The 19,155-nt window shown below is 36.8% G+C and overlaps 1 protein-coding gene across 7 annotated transcripts in view; it reads left to right on the top strand.

Annotated features, from left to right (window-relative positions):
* The window catches only part of LOC141913873 (tight junction protein 1-like), a 30,635-nt gene extending 12,202 nt beyond the window's left edge, over positions 1 to 18,433 (top strand). For 3 of the 7 annotated variants that reach the window (XM_074805037.1, XM_074805036.1, XM_074805042.1), the window contains 23 exons: positions 8,880 to 9,055; positions 9,334 to 9,436; positions 9,517 to 9,604; positions 9,903 to 10,163; positions 10,290 to 10,505; positions 10,586 to 10,730; positions 10,807 to 10,836; positions 11,323 to 11,476; positions 11,636 to 11,790; positions 11,872 to 12,042; positions 12,377 to 12,528; positions 13,109 to 13,159; positions 13,250 to 13,342; positions 13,447 to 13,725; positions 14,022 to 14,374; positions 14,463 to 14,703; positions 14,791 to 14,927; positions 15,427 to 15,878; positions 15,970 to 16,044; positions 16,131 to 16,259; positions 16,827 to 16,987; positions 17,075 to 17,185; positions 17,741 to 18,433. In XM_074805037.1, coding sequence (XP_074661138.1) covers positions 8,880 to 9,055; positions 9,334 to 9,436; positions 9,517 to 9,604; positions 9,903 to 10,163; positions 10,290 to 10,505; positions 10,586 to 10,730; positions 10,807 to 10,836; positions 11,323 to 11,476; positions 11,636 to 11,790; positions 11,872 to 12,042; positions 12,377 to 12,528; positions 13,109 to 13,159; positions 13,250 to 13,342; positions 13,447 to 13,725; positions 14,022 to 14,374; positions 14,463 to 14,703; positions 14,791 to 14,927; positions 15,427 to 15,878; positions 15,970 to 16,044; positions 16,131 to 16,259; positions 16,827 to 16,987; positions 17,075 to 17,185; positions 17,741 to 17,988 — 3,981 coding nt within the window. In that variant the 3' untranslated portion in view covers positions 17,989 to 18,433. Of the gene's footprint in view, positions 1 to 2,025; positions 2,292 to 8,273; positions 8,391 to 8,879; positions 9,056 to 9,333; positions 9,437 to 9,516; positions 9,605 to 9,902; positions 10,164 to 10,289; positions 10,506 to 10,585; positions 10,731 to 10,806; positions 10,837 to 11,322; positions 11,477 to 11,635; positions 11,791 to 11,871; positions 12,043 to 12,376; positions 12,529 to 13,108; positions 13,160 to 13,249; positions 13,343 to 13,446; positions 13,726 to 14,021; positions 14,375 to 14,462; positions 14,704 to 14,790; positions 14,928 to 15,426; positions 15,879 to 15,969; positions 16,045 to 16,130; positions 16,260 to 16,826; positions 16,988 to 17,074; positions 17,186 to 17,740 lie in introns of those variants that run through there. The other 4 variants (XM_074805040.1, XM_074805039.1, XM_074805041.1 and 1 more) reach the window with 4 other exon arrangements.
* Positions 18,434 to 19,155: the final 722 nt, after the last annotated feature.

Raw genomic sequence — 19,155 nt, forward strand, 5'->3', positions numbered from 1 at the left:
ACAGATAGTTGTAGCAGATGTAGACCAACTATTGACACGGAAAAAGTGGCTTTACTTATTGAATTTTTCCGGAGCAGCTGCCTGCCACCCAAAATTACAATAAATGATTCTATCGATGAATTGTTATCGATAAATTTAGAAATCAAATGATCTCGTTGTCGATATTGTAGAAAGTGTGCCGGTTTGTGTCTGAGCTGCAGCTGGGGTCTAGTACCAGCTGGTCGCGTCGCCGAGCAAGCGCTAAAATGTACAAATGAATCGAGAGATTTTGTTAAAAAGATTTGAAGGGTTTTTGTGTTTGATAATGATCTCTTGTGTAAAACATAGTGTAGACGACACGTGTCACCCTATACATGTGGGATATTCACATCTTTTATCAAGGAAGGATGGGCCGATCCTAACCTCTCCGTGTCTACCCGTGTGTTCATTGTCACATTGGATCATATGATATCTAGTATTAGGTTGACTTCATTTTATTATGCAGAAACATGTATTTGATCAAGTAGATCAATGATGTAGCCTATACCAGCCTTTCCCAGTTCCACACTTTGTGAGTTAGTGTAAACTCTGAACTCAGGATTCATTTCCACAGTTGTGAGTTAGAGTTAACTCTGAACTCGGGATCCATTTCCACAGTTGTGAGTTAGAGTTAACTCTGAATTGAGATCAGTTCATATTCAGTCTTTTAACTGATTTCTAGACTGACCTTTTGTCTATATTATGTACAATTGTTTGTTAGGACTTTGTTCTTAACCACACAGACCTGTAAATCACGATCCAATAGGTCAAAAGTATTGCCTAATCGTCCGTTCGATCAAACATTTCTGGTATTTGTAGTTTGTATTTATGTAAAATAAAGCTAGAATTTATCACCAAATAAACCACTGAATTGTATAACACTATAGCGATGTTTGTCTGGATTTAAAAATAATAAACTAATATTATATAATAGCATAGGAGTTAGAGTATAGTAACCCAGAATAAACAGTTGGTTGTGCAGCTGATATGTCCAGGAATCAAAATATCCTAAGCTCAGGAATTTGACGAATCTTGAAAAGAATATTTGAAATTCTCAAATTTAGATTTCAATCTATTGTTTGAATTGTGGGTTGGATTGTTTAACTGCCCGTGATATTCACTGGTTCTAAATCCAATATGTCACTAGCTACTACCGCCCACGCTTTATTCCCTAGAGCTATGAACCAAAATTATGACAGATTTTATTACATAATTCGATGTGAGTTTTATAATCGGCTGATCTCCGTAGAAATCCTCTTACTCGTAACTCGTAACCCCGCTGATCTCCCCCTGTAGCTCACCCCTGACTCACTCACTATCCAGTGATGTTGTGAAATATAGACCAGCGATTGTGAAATCACACAGTGAAGTGTTTGGACCGAGGCCGCTCGGTGAATATTTCGCAATAATCTACAGAAATTTCCTAAGCGAAAAAGATCAAAGCTTTTGAACGAAAACAAAGATCACAAACTTCAAAGATCGCGATCGACTTCAAAGTGTTCTGGGTATCGATCGTTTCAAGGCTTTCAATTGAATTCTGAACTGAAATAGTTTGAAGTTTTCTGGACACGATGAAATTTATTAAAAAAGGAAAAAGACAATTATTGAGAAAGATCGCAAAGGATTATTTAGAATTAGTGAGGATTACTGTTTTATCGATATTAAAAACATATGCGTGCGGTAGCTAAGCTAACTTCCCCGTACACTGTATAATAGACCAGTCTATTCTAGTTCACCTGCCTTGCCGGGTCAATTCATTATCGGGTATAAGAGGTCGGTTGACTGGCGTTTATTATTATTGTGACACATTCTCGTCGAACATGTTTAAACGCGTGCGGCTGTAGCTCCAGCCTCCTCCGGGTTTTAACAGGTAGCAGTTCATCTCGCCGATCAGTTGGATGCAATCACTCACCAAGTGATGAAATCTATTTCATATTGATTTGACTAAGAGTTTAATAACAACACACGGCGACGTTCACAGCAGATATCAATTCTGCTGCTGCTGCTGCTGCAATTATAAAAAAGAACGGACTGGAAAACTGCTGCATAGATGATGTTTATCACGTATGGATTAAAGGATTAATGGATTCAAAGAGTTAATCTAGTCGATTTAATCTCAATTCAAAACGCGCGCATTTATCACACTCGGGTATTTGAATTTATTGCGTATTAATTAGCGAGACACTCTAATTAGCAAAATGTACATTAACGAAGAAACAGAATTCAAATATTGGAAAAATAAAATATTTGATTGGCTCGAATGTATTCTATTGGTAAGTGATTTTACTTATAAATCTAAAGTATTATTATGATTTTGATAATAATAATTATTATTATTATCATTTACCATATTCGGTGAGTTATTCAATGGGATATTGTTTTAAGCAGGCACTATCAAAAAATATGTATACATAATTAATTAAAGTGTGGCTAATTATAAACTTGAATAGAAATATAGGAGCTGATCTGAAATGGTTAAAATAGGTAAATTGAATAGAATATTTGGAGGAAGATCAATTAGGCTAATTACAGAAATTTATTCATTCCGAAATATTCAATGAGATAATATGAATGAGGGGTTAGTAGAGACCGTGGGATTAGTTTAGTATCTGCATGTGAAATATTTCTCTTATTGTGCAATGATATTGTGAACTGTGAGACTGGTTTTTCATGAAATTCCTTATCAAATTCGAACACAGTTAGTTGTCTATCAGCGACCAGTGATCATTATGTGTGTGGGAGGAACTTCAAACAATTCATACGTATTGACTTTCAAATATTTCTTTGCCCTATGATACAATTCTATAATTTATCGATTTCAATAATTAATGTATTGCTCGTGTCTTGATAAGATATAACAGGCATTTTATCTGAGCTTATCGGTTTAATATTCCCTAGGCTTATTTGAAACTATGACAACATTTCAATGATTGAGATAAATTGATATTATAGAGCCATTGCCTCTTAAAGCATCAATCGATGTTGATGATTATTTTGATATTTATTAAGTCCACTTACCTCCGTATCAGTCATTCAGACTATTGTCGGGAGCCAAGTAAATTAGCTCACTTAAAGTCGCATGAGTTTAGTGCGGGCTTCTTAATGAAGTGGCTCTGATAAGATGACGCGAACCCTCGGGCACACATCCTGGGTTGAACCCTCGGGCACACGCATGTGGTACACACTATTATTACACAGATGATTTATTCAAATATTTAATTTTTATTCACTCCGTTGAAAGTTGAAAGTCATATTTGAAAAGTCATTTGACAGATGTATTGAATTGTGTTTGTTTATGTGGATGTAATAACCCCTCTTATGTTTACTGTACTCAATTTACCTCGTATAGTAAACATGCAATGATATCTATATTGATATTTGATACGTATTGGTGTGATGGAAACATGGCGCAATAGAGCGATGGTTTTAGCAGTTGTGTAGAGAGGTGTTAATGTATATAACATATATTTTAAATGTTCTGTTTTAATGTATTGATTTTCTGGTCATATGGAAATTGATTTTCAATATAGGCATGAATGCATTGAGAGTCTCTGCAACATTAGCTGTAAAGCTATATTTCATATTGTGTGAATTGAATCCAATATGCGACTGTAACACCTGCCTCATGTGACCGCTAACTCAACTCTATACATCAGTCTATTGTTTCCACGGTGATGAGATCATCGGTTTATTAGTTATTGTGATGGCGTTAGTGTATATAGTTAGTTAAATCACTGCGGGTGCAAAGCAGAACCTTGCTTTATACCTATAAAACCTGCAATCGGTTATTCGTAAGAAATATTTTTTGGCAAGGCTTTACAGATTCGGGATTAAGCAATTACAGTTAAATGAATCTGAATATAGTTTTGCGAAAGACTTTTATAATGATAATTATTATTAATTTTATTGAATAAAGATAAAGCAATATGGAATAGGTTATAAATATGGGGGTTATATTGAACTGGGTAGAGGTGCAAGCGTGGGAATTTACTGAGGAATTTTTCAAGTGGGTTTAAATTCACTAGTGATTACATTCCATGTTTATATGAATTGTTCTATTTGGTCAACGGTCAGAACATTGTCACTCCTTAAAACTGTACCGGTAGTGGTGGTCAGTAAGGTCAAGCTAATGAGCGAATGGTCAGTTTACTGGTCGGCGTCATTTCACGATTTACCGCTAGAAAATCGAATCGAATCGAGCTTATTGTCCGTCGATCAAAGAATTCTTTTATTTTTCAAATCTAGTTATGCTGAAAATTCTTTTATGTTTTTAATGTTTTGCGCAAAGAATGAAGAAGATTGCTTTCAGAAATCTCTCCCTCTTTCTCTCTATTTTTTTCTCGCTGTCCCTGTCTGTTTCGGGTCTTGTGGTTTAAGCAATGACAATGAATGCGCTTAACTTAAAATATATATACACATGAGACATTAGAATTCCAAGCATTTTTGGCAATAGACAATTATTTGAGGCTCGCGTTTGTGTCACGGTGACATACATTGTACATTGTTTATTGTATTATCTTAACGCGACTGTCTTTGTGAATTCCTTATGAAAAATGAATAATGTCGTCATAGTCGGTTATATCGCGGTGGAGATTATGGGTTTTGATTTCGAGGTGCCTCAAATTGTCGTCAGTAGAGTTAAGATTGCTGTTATGTAGTTTGAATGTGGCGTGGAATTGTTTTAACTCATGGTTGTGATCAGTGATGGATATCACAATGATTGGGCAAGTATTTTAAATATCTCAATTCTCTGGTCCAGAGTTTGTGGGCTAAAGTTAGAATCAGTTCAGTTGCAATGTTTCAACCAGGTTTGATAGTGATTCAGAATTATATTGTTCGAATTGATATCTGTAACTATCTGTATTATTTGCTTGAATTGTAAATCAATGATTTAAAATCCATGGTTAAGATGAATTTTTAACTCCTAGATGACCACCTGACCAACCTGACATGACTTTCAACCAAGAGGTCAATCTTATAAATAACTATTCACAATTTTGTAAAAACTATTGTCAAATGACATATGTTTGATTAATAAGAATCAAATTAGGCCGTAATTTTCTGAGGTGTCTTGGTCAATGTAAAGATGATTATTTTTATCGCGTGGGTTCAATGACAGTTCTTGATATAGGTGAAAGTTAAAGAGTTAGGTATATGTTTTGAACGTGTATATCACCCCTTGATGAATTTCAAGTATTCATATATTATACACTGAAGTATTGTCTGAATTCATTAATATCGATAGAAATGTCAGAGGAAATGATAAGGACGGCGGCTAGACTTACTCTATTAGTTAAGGGTGGTCCCTCACTAAATTCCTCTCTATCTTTATCTTTGTGACAGATACTCACGATTATTCCGTCCAGTTCTATGATTCCTGTCTTTGAGGTTTCAACTTCGTTTTTAAGAAATTTTTAAGAATGTACTAATAACTATGTGTACACGTCCTACGCAGTTGTCCATCATCCAGTTGATAATAATTTCGATATTTCATATGATAATTTTGATAACATCAATACCACTGGAGTGTGTTGTAGTTTTATAAGAGGAATCAGTTAAGTGCGAGCTGTGAACAGATGCGTTGCGAGTAATTGCCGATTTTTGACAGCTTTTAATAATATTTTGCGAATTCGCTTCAATTTCGTCCAAAACATGTTATTAAAAAAAGAAATGTCATCGAGTAAATTATTGCCGGCGGCCGCCGCTGATAAATACAGTATATATAACAGTAATAGCTATTTATTATAAGTGAGTAGAACGGCTGTAAACTGTGACGAGGAGCTATCGTCTTGTTACCATGGTTACTGTTTCCGTAGTTGTCTCTGTTCAAACATTTATAAGATGTCGACTGATGGAGAGAGTCATACAACGCGTAATTAGTCTGTCTTATTTGATAATTAGCGTGATTTGATAATAGCGCCGATGATGCGTCCATCCTCCTACTGTGCGTGCGTCATGCTTCATCACAGAGAAATATCAATTAGATAGAACTTCTCATCTTTCAAAAAGTTTGTCAAAACTTTTGCTTTGATTTGTGAAATCAATGAATTTCTAATTTGTCTTCTCAGCGATCTCTTTGTTCCCTCTCCCTCTCTCTCTCTCTCTCTCTCTCTCTCTCTCTCTCTCTCTCTCTCTCTCTCTCTCTCTCTCTCTCTCTCTCTCTCTCTCTCTCTCTCTCTCTCCCTCTTTCCCCCTCTTTCTTCCTCTCTCTCTGTCTCTCTTCCTCTCTCTCTGTCTCGTGTCTTTGCTGTTTGATCTGTAATGTTACATGCTTCAAACTTGTGTTAGATGAAAATCATTTTGATGAAAACTGTTTTTTTTTTAAAGGCGTGAGCTACAGACCTTCATTTATCCAGTTTGATATATCAGCTGGATATCAAACTCATTAATTTTCTATTGAAATTAATGATGTTTAAGACTGAAGGAGTTTATGGTATTTAGTGGTAAGACCGAATGGTTTATCTTTAATCTAAAATTCTCACGATGAGGTCCCAATTGTCTGAAATACTCCATCCATCATCATCATTATCTATTTGACTGGTTTCATCCCGTAGAGAGATTGCCTCACTCCTCCCTGCTCCCCACACCCCCGGGAGATTGAAGAGACTAATTCCCCTCCCCTCCCCGCCCGCCTGCCGGGAGAAGCTGCTATTATTGATTCTAAGCACGAAATTCACCATTAATGCGATTACTTACGAAAATTAATCAGTAGGTCGTAACCGCGGTAACGCGTATGAGACAATCTCCCGTCGCCGAGGGAACGAGGTAAGCAGCGCCACCAGTGCTGATAAGAGGAACAAAGTATCGGAGTGTATTTAATAAAGTCTCCGATGAAGAGCTACTCTTCACTATATCGGAATATTTCAGAATATCGAGATTTTAATAAGCGCATATCTCGATAATATCGCAGATTATTTGAGATGTAGGGATACAGTGAGATAGACTGTGTGATATTTGTAGGATTTCTAAAACGATTTGTGCGGAATTTTCATGTGGATTTCTGACTGTTCTGAACGGTTTCTAAACTTCTTGGATCTATAGTTAATCAGGCTATTTCCGATTTAAGAGAATTGTAGAATTGCTATTTGATTTTTTTTCATTTGCGATTTTTCTATATATGCCTGGATCTAGTTCCAAAGTTGTGAGTTAGAATTAACTCTAAATTCTGGATCCAGTTCCACAGTTGTCAGTTTAAGAGTTAGTGTGAGTTGAATTCAGTTGATTTTCAATGAATTAACTCTGCACCGTGGAACCGGGTCCTTAGTTAGTATTTATTGAATATATAGTCAATCATGCAGATATCTGCCTATTCTGCGTTGTTATGTGTTGGTAACTGAGTGATAACTGGTCATATTCTCTATAGACTAGAGAATGGAATAGTTTTAATAATTTAAACCACGCGATTCTTTCATTTACAAAATGAATATGTATTAATTCATTTGAAAACCCATGAGAATAACGGCCATTTCTGTATTGCGATCGTCAAATTTTAAACATTCGCGAATAAATTGTTCGGAAAACTTTCCTCCATTCAAATCGATGTTCGTTACATGATTCGCCTTTCATTTACTTTTTCAAAATCGTTGATAATTTTTTTTGCAAACTCTTCTAATATTGATGATGTGAAAGCTTTCTCATGTGATACTGCGGTTATAGGAGTTTTTGCCGGAGGGGTCTTATCTCATCTCATCTCATCTGTTTTCTCTTGTTTTCTATTGAATAGTTTTTCTAATCTGCCTCAGTATTCTCTGATTAGATTTGATGACAATCATTCACGGAGATTTGATGACAATCACTCACGGTTTCTCATTTGCTACAATTTTCATATCGACGTCTCTGAATTTGCTGCTGCTTAGTGTGACCGGTTATGTAAATGATAACCGCCCTGATTGTTGAGGGGTTTCTGATGCCTTTCACAACTCCGGAGTGACATCGGTTATTGATAGCGCGGAGTGCCTGAGTGCCGGGATACAACGCAGTTTTAAATTAATTTGTTATTGCCTGTTGTAATATTTGCGGGAAGTCAAGTTATTGTTGACTTTGGATGAAATATTATATTTACGATATTCAGCGAGCGTCACGCGACGACCGACCATTCTGGAATATGTTAGCAAACGTAAAGCATATTCAAATTGGATTTTTTCGCGTAAATTTTGTAGCAAAATGTAAAATTCTTATTTGACATTTGCTACAAAAATTAGTATAACGCTAATTCAGCATCGAGCAGCGCAGACAGGCGACTAAAGGGATTGTGACAATTTTAAAACAGTGTTTAGAACAGAACAATGAGATTTTATCATTTTAAAGGGCACAGGGTTGGATTACCAGAGGATTATGAGTGGAAATGTATTAAAAATCAGATTTGGCAACTGGTAAGTTCTGAGTTCAATCTTAGACCTCATGTTGTTGTTCGATGTATTTTTGATAACTCGTGGTTACATTCATGTGCTCACACTCCTCTCCCTCTCTCTATCTCTGAAGAGAGTGATGTTTGCTTCCAATCCCATCTCATGGATACTACACAAACAGATAAAACTATTAATGTTATTTCTCTGGTAACAGTTTTCTGAGATTGTGAATGAATGTTTGGAGGTGTGTTTGTGTGTGGGGGAGATGTTGGTGGTGCACTGGGGATGTTATTCCTTATCATAATACGTGTTACAGAATAAACAGACAAGATTTTACAAATAACCAGTTGAAAAAAATGATATCTATTATTTTCGATTTTTATCCCAGACACAAGCCAGTAAAAACCACTGCTTTCAGGGGTTACACAGAAATTTAAAAAACCATTTTCTATTCTTATCCCTGAAATGAAATTCGTTCTATTAATTCCATGTTTGATTATGCTGTATTTTTAGGGAGGAGGTGACCGGTTTATTTGGGAGACGCACCACGTGACGTTGAATAGGGTCGCCGGGTTTGGTTTCGGTATTGCGGTTAGCGGTGGTAAAGACAGTCCACACTTCACCAGCGGAGACCCTTCCATAGCTATATCCGATGTGCTAAAAGCCGGCCCGGCTGAAGGCAAACTACAGTAAGTCAAATCATCTTTATATTTGAAATTCATTAAATTGCGATTTTATCATAGGTTCACTGAACGGATCTTGTGGATTAGGGAATTCTGACTGTTATCGTGAAAATCAGGGAATTTGAATTTTTGGTGTCTATCTAGCTCTTGCTGGTGATGAGTGGCAAAAGGAACCTCCTAATAAGCAGAAACAGCCCTCACTGAGGGTACCTTATAATCTAAACAGAGAATTCTTATTATTAATCACGAAATGTTTTAAATAATGAAATGTGTTTATTTTCTAGTATCAATGATCGTGTGATATCTGTGAATAACGTGCCTTTAGATAATGTCGACCACGCGTACGCTATCTCATTACTGAAAGAATCTGGAAACACCGTTAATTTAGTAAGTACAATCAAAGAAATATCTTAAATCTTTGAGATTGAAAAGTGGGTTCTAAAACCGGGTTCTTATGTTATTCGCAGGTTGTTAGTAGGAAACTAATGATAGGAAACAATGAACCGACTCCGGAACCAGTCAAAGTGACGTTAAACAAGAAAAATAAAAAAGATGGTAGGTTACTTGAAAAACTGAGAGAAATCCCACAATAGATTCAGCCAAAAATGAAAACTTCTATATTAAAATGATATCTATACATTTGAGCAATGTTTTTGCTAAATACTAATAGCCATCATCAGGTGTACTTTTCATTTTTGGCTGAATTCATTATGGGATTTCTCACGTTATTCATCATACACGGATATTGTGTGCATCTTCTCGAGTGAAAAATCCCGAAAATTCACAATTTTTGAGTTTTAAATCTTGAATCTTTTCCGTCGCTTAATTTCGAATCTGATTCTGATTTTTGTAGAATATGGAATCGTTCTCGGTTGTAAACTCTACGTCAAAGAGATCACGGGGAATAGTCTTGCCGCTCAGGACGGCGGACTAAAAGAGGGCGACACCGTACTGAAAATTAACAACGCAACAGCCGAGAATCTGTCGCTGACGGAAGCGATGAAAATCATCGAGAAATCGAAGGATAAATTGAATTTGATGATTTCGAAATCGACGAAAACTTCGCCACTCGACATTAAACATAAAAAACAAAACAGTGAACCGACTATAGATAGTGAGTAACTCAGCCACTAGAGGGCTCTTTATAATAATCATATCAATCTTCAATATGAAATATGTTAATGTCCTCTACATATCAATAAATACTTGTATTTAAAAAATGAATGCTTGTTATTTTCAGATTTCAATTTCCCGAAATCCGAAGCTCGACAATTCACGCCTAAACTCGATAACACGGAGAGGGGAGTCGGGAGAGCCGGTACGCAGTACGGTGCTGCCCCCTATGCCGATCGACATTATAACCAGACGTATGAAGCTAATTCAGATGGAGGCTCGGGGTCGCCGTACGAGGAACCCCCTCCACGTCCCCCGCTGCCGGATATGGATATAAAAGCTGGTACGTTTCATTGCATCCAATATCTGATCATATTCCGGGAATATCTTATCTGAAATGTTTGAAATATTCAAATCTTACAGAACCTCCGCCGAGGCCTCCGACTCCGGGCAAAGAAGCGTCTCATCCGGCGTACCGCGGTCATCCTAGTCACATCGCAGCGCCATCTAGCTATAAATCGGTGAACAATAATGAACTACCAGCCCCGTCGGTTAGACAGCATAGCTTGTAAGTATTAATCCCTATCGAGTATAAACAGTGTTCATCGCTCAAATTGAGTTTGAAATTAATTATTCTCATTCAGGATTCGTCAAATCAACTCCCCTTTCTGTAGGTAATGTATATAAATGTTTTATGTGGCAATTTTGTGCATTTTTGCTCGGGTAATTTTTCCTGAAAAGAACGACGATTTGGCTTTTCTGCAAATCTTTTTTCGCTTTAAAATTCATCGAAATTCTTTTGAAAATGGAATAAGCCTTTTGAGATATCTTTCTTGTTGATAAATGAAAGCAATTTAGAGCAGATGATTAAAGAGTTGCTATACATCACTGAGTTGTGTCTATTCACTGATGTAAACAGTATTTAGCATGATCTACCATTACGATATTTTATGGTCTTGAAATCCCTTTCACAGATGTGTCTCTTTCACCTCCATCAGTTACCGGGTTGTCACAGAACTATATTGTATGTTCTCTATCATTAATCAGTTTTCACAAAATGCCTTTGGTTGAAGTTTGGTTTTTCTGGGCTCTGGTTCTCGGTAAAAACTAAAGATCATCAAAACAATATTTCTAATGTAACATTTTTTTGTCTCTTACAGTCCGGAACCTCGGCAGGTGTCTTTCTACAAAGAAGATTCTAATGTTGGTATCAGACTCGCTGGTGGCAATGCTGTGGGTATTTATATAGCGACAGTACAGCCCGGTAGCCCAGCTCACGAACAGGGCTTGAAAGAGGGAGATTTATTGTTACAAGTAAGTCGAGTAGATTCTAACTCGGGAAACCTCCATCGCTACTGTAGCAATCGAGGATTCCACTTATGGCAAGCGAGGATCTCTTGTAGTTACTCAATCTTTTCTCTTATGAAATCCGCTCAATTCATCGTATTCAACATGCGTCTGTTTTCTGTTTAGGTGAATAATGTAGATATGAGAGGTAAAACTCGAGAAGAGGCCGTGCTGTTGTTACTGAGTTTAAATACACAAATAAACCTGATCGTTCAGCATCGTAGAGAGGATTACGATCGATATATTCATAGCAGCGAGTTCGGTGATTCATTTTACATCAGGTAGGGGGCGCTAGCAATCAAGTGTGATTAAATACTATTTTTTGTAATGTGCTAAATGGATATTGTTTGAATTTTGTGCAGGACTCATTTCACGCACACGGATACTGAGAATGGTTTGATACAGTTCGGTATCGGAGATGTATTCCACGTTACTGATACATTACACAACGGAGTTGTCGGCTCGTGGCAGGCTGTGAGAATAGGAGGCAATAATCAGGAAACACAAAAAGGAATCATTCCTAATAAAAACAGGTTCGTCGAAAAAAAATGCTATCAAATACCATGATACATCACAGAAAAGATTTTGAAATGATTCCTTGAGCTAGACGTGTTTATTTGACTATATCCTAATTGTCATCTTCAGGAATACTGTATTCCTTGAGCTAGTGTAGTTTATTCGACTATCCTGATCTTCAGGAATACTAGTGTTAAAGCAAAATAAGAGATTTATATGCAATCCAGAATATAAAGAGACAAATTAGATAATTAAATATGATACAACCTTGGCCTGATATACAGCATAAGCATGTTCTCAACTGAAGTTGGATGGTTAGATTGATAAACTATGTTTGAATTGTTTTTCTAGAGCGGAACAGTTGGCTCTTGCTCAACGTCAGAAAGCAAGTACGACCGAGGATAGCAAAGAGACTCAACCGAAACGCGGATTTTTCTTCAGAAGGAAGAGTGCCAGACGTACTAAGTCGTTGAGTAAAGAGCACTGGGAAGAGTTGATATTCTGTAAGTATCAGTACAGCGCCATCTAGATTTAAACTGTGTAATTAACAATGTTAGTAAAAGAGTGTTGTTGTAATTTTTGTGATTTAGCTAAATTCAATGGTGAGTTAGTGAACGCAGCCTTTCTCCTCCCTCCCTCCTCTATCTATATAGAGTTGCACTGCATGATATATCTTGAAGCTACGAACAAAATATGTATCAAATCATCTATTTCTGTAAAATATTTATCAATATTTCTTTCCTCTGGAGTGCTAGAGGGGATCAGTCTGTCTGGAGTGGTACTTAACTATCAGGGAGATCAGTCTGTCTAGAGTGCTTCTATCAGAGCTCAGTCTATCTGAAGTGCTAATATTAGGGGAACAGTCTATCTGAAGTGCTACTATTAGGGGAACAGTCTATCATGTAATATATTTCACCACTGTACTAGCTGCCTGTCTTACTAGCTACATTTCAGAACCTATCATCAAATATAGTTGATTCAATGCTCAAATATTCCAAAAACTTAATCACTTTCATTTAAAGACTACAATACATTCTGAACCTTGTGAATATTTATGTTGAATATTTTCTACTCTATTTTCAGCGAATCCAGTCTCGAAATTCCCTGCATATGAAAGAGTTTTATTACGACAAGGTATTGAATCTCACTGTCGCTAAAACCGTATGAAAAACTTCAAAATTAATTTCTCGAATAAAACAACTTGATCGCTGTTTCTAATTTTAGCGAATTTCGTGCGACCCGTTGTGATTTACGGAGCTATTGCCGATGTTGCCAGGGAACGATTATTAAAAACAAGTCCTAAATATATGTCTCCACGTAAGTGTTCACTGATCACATTTGAATAATGAAAGGGTTTGCTGCAAAATAACAGAAACTGATGATGATGAATTCTAATGAACTGTTTATACTCGGTATTTCAGAAGCTGATCAGCAGGGTAATAACCCGGGTATCATAAAGCTAGGTTCCATTCGTGAGATAATGGACCTCGATCGTCACGCGTTACTAGACGTTACCCCTAACGCCGTGGATCGATTAAACTACGCCGGTTACTACCCGATCGTCGTTTATCTGAAGGCAGACGGAAAAAATATGATTAAAGAATTGAGGCATAAATTCGTGAAGGGTTCGCCGAAAAGTTCGAAGAAACTTTATGAGCAGTCGGTCAGATTGGAACAGGTTTACGGTCATTTATTTACTGGTAAGTTATATTGCTGGATCTGGTTCCAAAGTGTTGAGTGAACTCTCAAGTTAAATGATTCCAAATGATTAAAAAATGATTTTTAAAAATTTAATCAAGTTAAATGATTTTCAACGAGTTAACTCTTAACTTACAAGGAACTGCATCATTGTTCCACAGACTGACTAAGATAAATCACAAAGTGTTCCATAGGAAAATTTGCAAATTATTGAGATATTTATTTTCTGTAGTTTAAATTCATCCCATTCTTGATTTAGAATTTCTTAAAAATTTTGTATTTTGTCATGAATTTCTAGGTGTTATTCCTTTGACTTCAACGAACGACGACTGGTTTGAAAAAGTGAAACAACTGATTGAAAACAGTCAAGGTCAGGCGATTTGGATGTCGGAAGACGATCAAATGGACGCGGCCAATCAGGATGACTTCCTGTTCCCGATGTCGACTACCGATCGTCATAGTTACGCGTCGTCGCCGGAGTCTGAGCTGGAATCTGCTGCGGCGTTGACGCTAAGACATCACAGCACGGCGACGCCCGGATCACCTCAATATCCGGCTTACGAGAGGAAGAAAATATCGAGGACAACTTCAGATCCGAGCTTAGCGACGAAAACCGCGGTAGCAAATCATCCAATAGCTGATTATAGGAAGGTGCGTTAAACTGACTCTTAGTGGTGCCATCTGGTTGTATTTACCAGTATTCTATTAATAATGATCTGTTCTATTTTGATATTTATAGAGTGCGTATGAACCTGGTCAGTCGTACCCGTCGTCTCAAACACACCCGGCGTATTACGAACCCAACAATGATGACGTCTTCCAACGCGATCCGGCGAACGCGTTGCCTGGCGACCGGTATTACAACAATACGCAGTTCACACACCGCAGTTTACCTCGCGATGCGCGAGCTCAAATAGATCCGTACGCAACACTGACACCTAGTGAGCGTTTACGGTACCAACAACAGACTAATGGTCAAGGTAAGGGAAGAATGAAAGATGGATGAATATTCTTATGAATTTCATCAAATTGTGATATTTCTAATTCCGTGTCTGTTATTATTTTAGTTGATCCATATGGAATGACGTATCAACCTCCAGTTCCACCTAAACCTCAAATATCTTACAATTCATCTGCAGCAGCGGTATATCGTGTAGAGGGGCCCTCTAGCGGTGACTGGGAACAACGCACATTCGAAAATAAGGTAGGACATGTTTTCTCTATCAGAATGCGACGAACAAGATGTTCATCAAAAAAAAAAAATTTCAATTTATTTCATATTTTGCATGATAAAGAAAGTAAGCATGAACACAGTAAACAATGGTTTGGAACTATGAAACAGTAAACTCAGTATTTTCATCCTCAAAACCATGAAACTGATTTACGAAGATAGATATAATAGGGCATACAAGCATATTTTGATGATAGTTCTACCTTGTGCAAGTCTTATTCGTGACACATATTTGGCTGGTGACGACCTACGTTTGATAACTGCTCAGGGGCCGGTTCCATAGTCAAGACTTAAGACCAAAAGTGGTCTTAAATCTTAAGAATGATCTTAAGTTGTTAGATTGGCTATAGAACTAAGTTTGTCTTAGACCGGTCTTAAGTCTATGGAACCGGACCCAGTAGTGTACTGTGTTCAGTTTATTTCTGCATGATTTCCTCAAACTGAGGCGTTTTTATTTAATTTTCGATTCTAGATGAACGCTGAAACTCACAGTTCCAGCAGCGATTCTTACTCTAAATACACGTCGAACCCTGCGAATAAACACGATGATTCGAAACTACGCGAGAAATTCGGCATGATTCCCGGAATTCCACCACCTCCTCCGAATCGTAACACGTCATCGGGGGATGCGTATAAATACACTCGTAGTACGGCTAATCCGTATAACCGCGTAAATCGGTCGAACGTCGATAAAGCGAAGTTGAACGATTTGAGTCGGCCGTTGGTCGCGCCGAAACCGGCTTCGAGATCGAAGTCTGAATCGACTCTCGATCCGGTTCGACCGGACCCATCTTTAAAACCGTTCTTAACGGCGCCGTCGATGTTTCCGGACGACGATTCTAAATTAAAACAGCGCAGTATGCCTGACATCGATAGATACAACGCGATGAGATATACAGAGCCACCTGGTGGTCATACAGCCAGGTAAGATTCATTCGACTTCACGCATTATTTCACAATTTCTAAATGAAGGAAGTCAATTTGAATGACATTGATGTGTTTTACCTATTTGTAGACAAGATGATAGTGGAAGGTCCTATGATAATGACTCCTATATGGACCCTTACAATCGGCAAATCTCCAGAGCCAGGTAATTATTCGACTATTCAATGTTTGTAGATGTGGTCTGTTCTGTTCTGTTCTGTCTTCTAATATCAGTGTAAATGTGAACTTTAGGGCTCGCAGCGCCGGAGAGACGACCTCTGATACGCATCAAGGTCGTATACGCCATAGTTTCGGTTCGCATCAACCCGCCACCAGGGCGGCGTTGTACGGTGATAATAGGCGTCATAGTTACTCGAATAGGTACCTGACTCTAACAGTAGTTTAGTCTGCTATGGGAAATAATATTTATGATATATCAACCCTTGAAAAGCTTTAGAAACTAAAACTCATTATACTCTACTCTAATGACTAGCTATGATATATTTCTGTAATACAATATTCTTTCTGAGTTGGTGCTGAATATTGGCATACCCCTGTATCATACTATCTCACTGTACGCTTTTAGTATTAACCTTTGCATAATTCTGGGTTAGAGATGCAAACTTTCATTTGCTAGTTCCACTCCAGGTCAACAGCATTTTTCTAAGCTAACCTGGGGCCAGTTACTCAAAGGTTTGTTTGGTGGACAAATACCATGGTTATGATGTGAATTCATTTGTCACTATGTCAACTATCCACTGGTTAACTCTAACTAACTTCTTTTGGTTAAATCTGCAGCCTCTGACCATTAAACCCATATCTATTATGTCTACAAGACACATCTTTGTAGATTAAGAAAAATTATTTCTAAAACTATTTAATCAAAAGGAAATTAATACTCTACAATGATTCGAATTTTGACTATAACCATGTTTATCATTTGTTCAGGTCTGCGTCACGAGAACGTTTACCAATAGATGGCGCTCCGCCTAAACCGGTATCGCATCACGATATGAAGGATATGGATGATCTGAATGGACAGACGGTGGTCGCGACGGCTCAGGGCATGTTCGATTATAACGGAGGGGTCCTCGAATCTAGAGAAACTGGTAAGATTTATATACTTCACCTAAATTCTGAAATTGTTCATTGATTTGACGAGAATGATTTAGTATGGTATTGTTGTTATTTTGTAGGAGTCAGTATTCACATACCTAAAGGTGCTATACCACGCGGTGTAAATCAAGAGGTTTACTTTAAAGTTTGTCAGGATAATAACATTTTACCTCCACTCGATAAAACTAAAGGTATGAATTACATTAATTTCAACGATTGATTTATCAATTAAAAATCGGATCATAACTTCATTCGTAAATTATCTACAAACCCATGAAGAGGGAGTGTACAAAAAATCGTCCACTTCTTCCTACATTGGAACCATGTTACAGCAAACTTCAAGGGACCAGAAAATCCCAGTTTCACAAAAAAGTTTGATTCAAATTTCTGATGTAATCGCCATTGATTACTTCGTATTTTCAATGAGGACAACAATTAATAACCGTTTTAGGCTTAAATTTTTTTCGTGAGACTGGTTCGTTATAACCAATAATATCAAATTTTTCTTATTTTGGACGAAATTCTATACTTGTTGTATCCGATGAACCGTTGTATCTGAGTTCGTTATAACAAGGTTCCACTGTATTAACTTATTGGTTGGTATTCCTTAATTCATGCGGGTTAACAAAATCTGCAGCAACCTTACCATAAAACTCAAATCTATTTTATTTAATTCCTATGACCATGCCTACTTAATCGATGACCCCTACCTTTCTATCTTTAATCATATCTTCCTTTATTTTCAGGTGAAACCCTTTTGAGTCCGCTCGTGATGTGTGGTCCGCACGGACTGCAATTCAAACAGCCCGTAGAGTTAAGGTTACCGCATTGCGCCTCGATGAATCCCGACAGTTGGTCATTTTCCCTGAAATCAAGCGACTCACCGACCGGTCAACCGACGCACTGGAAAAACATGACCCTCGCCGGTATCGACGGCGTAGCTCAAGGTCGCGTGGAGAAAAACAGCGTCGTCGTAATGGTCGATCATTTTTGAAACTCGACCGATGATAATGTGATGCATTTATCGCCAAATTTAAAAAGAGGATAGAATTTGGATAAAGTGACTGATAAGATTTGACAATTGGGAAAAACTTTGAGATCATGAAACCAAAATAAACGTGTAAAAAATGTGTACGATGAACTATAAATAGCCCTTTACTGTACATAGTTTACAGGTGAACCCTGAAAATGGAGGGATCTGTAATCAGTTTATGTATAAGATTTTTTCTACTTGTTAAATCTAAATTCCGAGTCTTACTTATTATTGTTATTCCATTTGAAAATAAAAAACATATCAACTTCTATTTATTAGGAATTCTATCTGGTTGAAGTGAAGCATTTATTGATTAATTTCAATAAACTTAGAGACTTCAAATGATATAGAATTCATACCTAATTAAAAGTGATTTAATTCTGGTCTCTCTTTGTGTTTTGTAATATTTCAGTTGAAATGTATATTATTAATATATAATTATTTAAGCTAATAATAAAGTTATCAATTAATATTAAATTTGAGTTTAATTTGTACTGGTTTCGTCCCCTCAGAAGTGATCAGTAGACAACAGTCTGTATTTCTAAAATAAATAGAACTTTTTTATTCAACAAAAACAAAAGAAACAGAACACGCAAAAAGACATTTAACATTTTGTACTCAAACAATCTGCATAAGGTATTTCCTTATCATAGAACTCATTTACAGAATGTTTTTACCTGGAACTCTTGAAAAACAGTTAACTTTAAAACAGTAATATTCAAATAATATAATCTCTTGAGATTGATTGCACAAATTGATACTAGATACACAGTCTGCATACAGTATTTTGTATTAACTTAACAATAGTAAAGACACTTTTAACAGAATGTATTCTCTTAAATTGTGATAAACCACTTTATATAATATGTGATGAATAACATTAACAGTGATAATAATATTGCATAATAGAGATTAAACACAATCAAATATAAAGTAAAACTATCATTTGAATAATCGCTCTCTCTTGAAGAAAAAAATTACTTGTTCAAAATGATACATAGAGCCTCAATGGATACTCGGGGGCAACTCCTATATAATAGATGAAATCTTTAAACTACATATGAAAACTTCAACTGAAAATATATGTTGATTGCACAAGATTGTAGGAGACCACGAACAAATTAACAA

This window comes from Tubulanus polymorphus, chromosome 12 (assembly GCF_964204645.1).
Source record: "Tubulanus polymorphus chromosome 12, tnTubPoly1.2, whole genome shotgun sequence".
Taxonomy (NCBI): Eukaryota; Metazoa; Nemertea; class Palaeonemertea; order Tubulaniformes; family Tubulanidae; genus Tubulanus; species Tubulanus polymorphus.